General features: G+C 49.0%; 1 protein-coding gene across 3 annotated transcripts in view; it reads left to right on the plus strand.

Moving 5' to 3' along the window:
* Positions 1-6829, plus strand: part of NOS1 (nitric oxide synthase 1) — a 182141-nt gene that overhangs the window by 135455 nt on the left and 39857 nt on the right. For all 3 annotated transcript variants that reach the window (XM_040443771.1, XM_040443770.1, XM_040443772.1), the window contains exons 9-11: positions 718-857; positions 2955-3129; positions 6638-6739. In XM_040443771.1, the coding sequence (XP_040299705.1) occupies positions 718-857; positions 2955-3129; positions 6638-6739 (417 nt within the window). The remainder of the gene's footprint in view (positions 1-717; positions 858-2954; positions 3130-6637; positions 6740-6829) is intronic.

Here is a 6829-nt window from a genome sequence, read left to right on the forward strand (position 1 = left end):
ATTCATATATGGATAGCAATACTTTAATTCAATACTAATAAGTTGATATTATTAATCTAATATAATTATGATGATTAGTAACTAATAATCAAATAGTGTTGAAACTTTGAAATTGTTGAAATATTATTAAGATGAATATACTATTTAAATTATTTCACCTGATTTCTGTTTGGACTTTTGTTTACTTTTTCTAATGTGGCTACTAGAAGAATGTGTTAATTCCCTATGTGGCTTGCTTTATATTTTGATTGGACAGCTGCTCTAACAGATGCATTTATGCACAAATTCTGATCATTCTGCCCTCCTCAAATATGATAGGCTTTCTTTGCCTCTCAGGGTGCTCAATGCAAACAGTTCCAGAGCGAGTTTCCGTAGGACATGCCAGACCCTGTGCTCGAGGGCGTTACAGACTCAACAATCAGATTCAGCTCTTATCCTCCGGGAGTCCCCGGGCCACAAGAAAAACTCAGAAAACATAACAAAGCACAGTGCAGGAGGACAGATTTGCCTTCTGTCCTGTGGACCGGGAGACATCACACAGACATGTGATGTCAGAACTTTGTAGAGGAGATGGCGTGGCCCAGAGCCTCCAGAGAAAGGTGCTGTCGGCAGGCTTGCGTTGGGATCTCTGCCCCTCCCCCCATTGCCATAGCACCTGGAGGGGCTGGGGACGGGTCGGCGGTGGCCGTGGTGTGACGTGGCCATTTCCGGTTGCAGATCTGTGTGCAGCAGGGCTGGAAACCCCCAAGAGGCCGCTTCGATATCCTGCCACTCCTGCTCCAGGCCAACGGCAACGATCCTGAGCTCTTCCAGATCCCCCCAGAGCTGGTGTTGGAAGTGCCCATCAGGCACCCCAGGTAAGAGGGACTGGCATGGGGTGGGTGAGGGTGGGAGGATTCACCCAGTGCCTCCCCCTGGCCCCCTAACCCCCTGACTCTCCCTCCAGCCCAGACAGAGGCTGAAAGGGGGCCTTGGTTCCTTCCTGGGCCTGGGCAGAGCGGGCCTCCCCAGGAATGAGCAAATCCTCCTAGACCAGCCGGGGGGCCACCATCTCTTCTGAATCAGAATCTTGCTCCTCCCCCTGCTCCTAAGCAATCAACCAGAACTTGCCCTTTTTCCAGCCCTATGGGTAGAAAAGCAGAAACACCTCTTGTCTTGTTGTGAGCACTAGAACTGTGTGACCTGATGTGGGTCAAGTCCAAAAGGAATTTGGAGCCAGGAAGGAACTACAAGGGCTGCGCCAGGCGCACCAGCAAAACTCACACTTTGAGGGGCCCCTGGGTGGCTCAGTCAGTTAAGCGTCTGACATCGGCTCAGGTCATGATCTCACGGTTCGTGGGTTCGAGCCCCGCGTCGGGCTCTGTGCTGACAGCTCGGAGCCTGGAGCCTGCTTCGGATTCTGTGTCTCCCTCTCTCTCTGCCCCTCCCCCACTCATGCTCTGTTTCTGTCTCTCAAAAATGAATAAATGTTAAAAAAAAAATTAAAAACAAAACATGCTTTGAGAGTGAAGGAGATCCTTAGTGAGACACTGTCCTTGGAGGCAAAATCGAGGGGCAGGGTAAGGGAGGGGTGCCCCAAAGCTCAATAATCAAGATAAATATTATTTTAATGTAATATACATATCAAAATTAATCTCTATATCAAAAATTGGATCCAAATTTACATTTTTTTATCTGAAAATGTCAAAGAAAGGATCCAGTTCAGGGCTGAGATTCAGGTGAAGCAAGCAAGGTAAGTTATGCATGTGCAAGGTGAGACCCGTCTTTATTTAAATTTGGGATAGTTTGTTCGCTATGGATTTTTTTTAACGTTTATTTATTTTTGAGGGAGAGAAAGACAGTGTGTGAGCAGGGGAGGGGCAGAGAGAGAGGGAGGCACAGAATCCGAAGCAGGCTCCAGGCTCCGAGCCGTCAGCACAGAGCCCGACACGGGGCTCGAACTCACGAGCCATGAGATCATGACCTGAGCCGAAGTCAGACGCCCATCCAACTGAGCCACCCAGGCATCCCTCATGATGGATTTTTTTCCATATAATTTTGATTTTTTGAAAAACGTTGAGTTAATTTAGAATATAATGTGAATAAAAAGTAGCATTAGACTCAATTCCTCGTTTTGTTGGTGCACCCTTAAATTTTGCATCCAGGGCTAGTGCCTTATTTATTTCACCCTAGCCCCAGCCCTGGAGAGGAACCAAGTGTCCTGAGGCTCATGACACTGCCCAATATCTGGGAACTCACCCAGTCTCCCTGGTGAAGCCTGGCCTACATTCATTAATGCATTCACTTACTCATTCGCTCATTCAACACGGTTTATTATTCCTGCTCTGGGCCGGCCATTGTAGCTGACTGCGTTTCTGCCTCCATGACACTTTTGATCTCAAGGAGAAGAATTTGCACATACTGTTACCCGGATAACCTCTTAATTCCAATAAAGTGCTGAAAAGAAATTTTATGATGCCCAGAGGGACAAAGTTGCCCGACCCAATCTAAACTGGGCATCAGAGAAGGGCTTCCAAGAGTAAGCAACATTTTAGCTGACAATTTAAGTCTGGGTAAGGGCTGGACAGACACAGAAGGAAGAGAGAGGAGCCCAGAAGAATGGACTGCCATGCAAAGGCCCTGAGGTAGGAAGGAATTCGGCAAGACTCCCTTTTCTCCTGGATTAACTTTCAGGGTGGGTTTGGGAGAGAAACAGCAGCCTGGCGCACTGGTTCCCAGGCCCGGATGTTCACCCAAATCACCTGGGAAACATGTTTAAAATGCATATTATCAGACCCAGCCGTGGAGACTGGGATCCCACAGGTCTAAAGCAGAGCCCAGGAGTCCGGTTCTGACACAGCAAGTCCCGGGAGGTTGCTGGCATTTCCGCATCCCCAGACCAAGGCTGTCCTGCCCACATGTCCGCCTGAGAGACTCCTGCCCCATGGTGAGCGGGGCTGTGTCGCTCTCCACAGGTTTGAGTGGTTCAAGGATCTGGGCCTGAAGTGGTATGGCCTCCCCGCTGTGTCCAACATGCTGCTGGAGATTGGCGGCCTGGAGTTCACCGCCTGTCCCTTCAGCGGCTGGTACATGGGCACAGAGATTGGCGTCCGCGACTATTGTGACAACTCTCGATACAACATCCTGGAGGTGAGGTCCCTCCCCCGCCGTCGCGATGGGCCAGCAGAGGGCAGAGGGCGTGGGCCCCACAGTCCTTCCCCACAGCTGAGCTTTGGGGCTTGGAAACGTGGAAACTTCCGCAACCTCGGTGGAGCCCCTGGCAATTCCAGGGCATCCACAGTGTGAACAGCGCATGTCCTGCGGGCTAAACACTGTTCCAGGCACCTTGTGTGTGTGTGCTCAGTTAACCTCAGCACAACCTCCAGGTATGATAACCCCCATTTCGCAGATGAGGATGCTGAGGCCTTTGGGAGGGTTAAAGTGACAAGCTCAAAGTCACACGGTGGCAGAGCTGGGAAATGAACCCCGTCGGGCTTTAAGGTCCAAGTTCATAACCACCCGGCTACACGGCCTCTTGTTAGAAGGGTTTGAAAACGACCCAGACCCACGAACCTGGGACATTTCTTGCCTCTTTTCTGAAACACAAGGGAAGGGGGTTGGCAGTGGTTGCCCAGCATCCGCATTTCTGGCTGGAGGATCTGATTCCCTCCTGGCTGAATCATCCTCATCTGCTGAAGGCTGCTGGGGTGGAGTCCGGAGCTCAGATCTGGAGAATGCATTGGGATAGCTGTGGTCTTGCCAGCAGCCGTTGTCCCTAACAACTGTCTGCTGTGGTAGGTCTTGTTTCGAAAGGAGGCACTGAGAAACAGAGAGGTTAAGCACTGGGCCTATGTCACACAGTAAATAAGGCAAGATTAGAACTCAGAATCAAGGGGCGCCTGGGTGGCTCGGTCGGTTGGGCATCTGACTTCGGCTCAGGTCATGATCTCATGGTTCGTGAATTCGAACCCTGTGTCGGGCTCAGAGCCTGGAGCCTGTTTCGGATTCTGTGTCTCCCTCTGTCTGCCCCTCCCCCACTCACGCTGTGTCTCTCAAAAATGAATACACGTTAAAACGTTTTTTTTAAAAGAACTCGGAATCAAGCCTTAATTAGGTTTATGTGGTTAAAATCCACGGGCGTTCATGTGGATGGACCTTGAAGACATTACGCTAAAGTGGGTTAAGTCAGACAGAGACAAATACTATATGATACATACCGCTCATATGTGGAATCTAAAAAAGCCAGACTCATAAAAAAAAAGAGAATTGAACGCTGGTCACCGGGAGCTGGTGGGGCGGGGGGGGAGTTAGGGAGGAGGTGTTTAAGAGTACAAACTTGCAGCGTAAAGATAAGTAAATTCTGGAAATCTAAGGCACAGAAGGGTAATTATAATCCACAATCCACTGAATTGCACACTTCAAAGTTGCTAAGAGACTAGATCTTGATTGTTCCCACCACAGAAAAAGAAATAATAATTATGTGACATGACAGAGGTGTTAGCTCGCAGTGGTAATCATATTGCAACACATAAATGTATCAAACCAACACCTCGAATTTGTACCCCTTAAACTCACACAACGTTGTGTGCCAACTGTGTCTCAACGTTTTTTAAAAATTCCATAGGTATTAGCTTGGAAATCGAAGCCCGGGGTCCTCAGCCTTGCCACACACCGGAGTCACCTAGGGAACTTCATTATTGCCACATTCCCACTCACCGGGATTCAGATATCGGTGCTCAAGGATGGGGCCTCGATACCAGCATTTTTCAGAGCTCCCCAGAAGATTCTAGAGGGCAGCCACCGATCTGTACAAACTTCTGGCAGGAAAGGAAGAGACATTTCAGGCAATTTCCATAGATGTGCCTCAAGTCATATTTGGGGATTTTTAAAAATCACATAATCTTTTTTTTTTTTTTCCTGCAAATGCGTTCCATTCTTTTAAGCAAAAGAATGCTGTAGGAGTAACAGTCTCAGCATAATGGCTACACATGCTTTCCTCTCTCACAAAATTACTCGAGTTTTTTATGTATTTATGTAAAGCAGCGAATTTCGTTCTTTCCGTGTGTGTGTGTGTGTGTGTGTGTGTGTGTGTGTGTGTGTCACTATCCAAGGACCACAGAGGAACCCAACGCCTCGGCCTCAAAGAATGAATTAATATGAGATCTGCTTTCATGATTCCTGCTTATGTTTTGATTGCAGAGAGTTGTTCCCGAGTAACTCAGATGAGATCCTCTCCCACTCCAGCCCTCCAGGCCCGACGGCTGTTATGTACGAATGTTGAGAGCAGGGCTGGGAAGCAGTTTACCCAGACCTGAGAAACTGTCGTGTGCTAGCCCCGTAATGAGACCTGGGCTCCCACAAGTGACTGGAATTGACAGAGCAAGGAACAGCAAGGCTCTAATTAATGAATTTGCTGTTGGGTGTTTCCCACTCCTGACATCAGCTCCTGAGTCATAACATAAATGTCAGGAGGTTTTTGTTTTGTTTTTTTCCGATAGTTTTGCCAAAGGAGTCGGCCGGCTATGGCGGCAGCTCTCGGGTCCTTGGATGTTATGCGTCTGCCTGGGCTCCGGCTCTGAGGCCAGCTGGCTCTCTGGACCTCTCTGAGCCTCAGTTTCCTCATTTGTTAGATGGAGTCAGACAGGTGTCCGCCTGAGGTCAAAGCGGATCCATGATCTGGATCCCAAGTGTGGCTACCCCAGGCGTGGAGCAGGATCAGTGGAAAGCTTTTCCGTCTAGAAGGCAGATGATGTCACTCTCAGACCCACTCTTCTGCTTAAAACCCTCCAAAGACTCCTTCCACGCTACAGTATTGGGAATAAAATCTTGACTCCTGGGCTCATCCCAGATTCTGCATGATCCAGTCCTGCCTTTATCTCCCACCAACTCCCCTGGCTCACTACCCACCCCTCAATACACCAGCCTTCTTTCTGTATCTCAGATGGTGGAAGCCTGATCCCACCACAGGGTCTTTGCACATACTGTCCTCTCTGTCTACAACCTTCCTCCGTAGATCTGAAGATGTCTTGCTTCTCATTATTTTGGTCCCACCTGGTATGCCACCTCCACAGTCGGTCCTCCCTGACCGTCCTGGCTAAATCCGGCCCCCGTATTCCTCTTCATCTCATATCCTTGTCTTATTTCCTCCCTAAATAGTAAATGTCTCTCTCCCCCACTAGAAAGTAAACTCAGAGGGGTGGCTGGGTGGCTCAGTCAAGCGTCCCACTTCGGCTCAGGTCACGATTTCGCGGTTCATGAGTTCGAGTCCCACGTTGGGCTCTGTGCTGCCAGCTCGGAGCCTGGAGCCTGCTTTGGATGCTGTGTCTCCCCCTCTCTCTCTGCCCCTCCTCCACTTACATTCTGTCTGTCTCTCTCTCTCAAAAATAAACATTAAAAAAGTTCAAATAAAATAAAATAATAAATACATAAAAAAGAAAGAAAGGAAACTCAGAAATAAAAGGGCCGTCCACGTCTCTCTAGTTTCCTGCTACCAGTCGGTTCTCCATTAAAAAAAAAAAAAAAAAAAATCTTATGAATGAGTTCATCAGTCCGGCAATGAGTTGACTAATTCGTTAAGAAATTCATCAGTGACCACCAGCTAGCCCTGTCTCTCCACGGGTGCCCCGGCCTGTGAGTCTGTGTTTCCTTCCTCTTCCAGGAAGTGGCCAAGAACATGAACTTGGACATGAGGAAGACGTCCTCCCTGTGGAAGGACCAAGCACTGGTGGAAATCAACATTGCTGTTCTCTACAGCTTCCAGGTAGCACAGCACACACGTCCCGGAGGGGAACTAAAACGCCTCCAAGGTGTAGAGCAAACAGTCGTGAGACCTGGCTCCTGGTGGGGGGGG

The sequence above is a fragment of the Herpailurus yagouaroundi genome, unplaced genomic scaffold (assembly GCF_014898765.1).
Source record: "Herpailurus yagouaroundi ecotype Mexico unplaced genomic scaffold, PumYag 191, whole genome shotgun sequence".
NCBI lineage: Eukaryota > Metazoa > Chordata > Mammalia > Carnivora > Felidae > Herpailurus > Herpailurus yagouaroundi.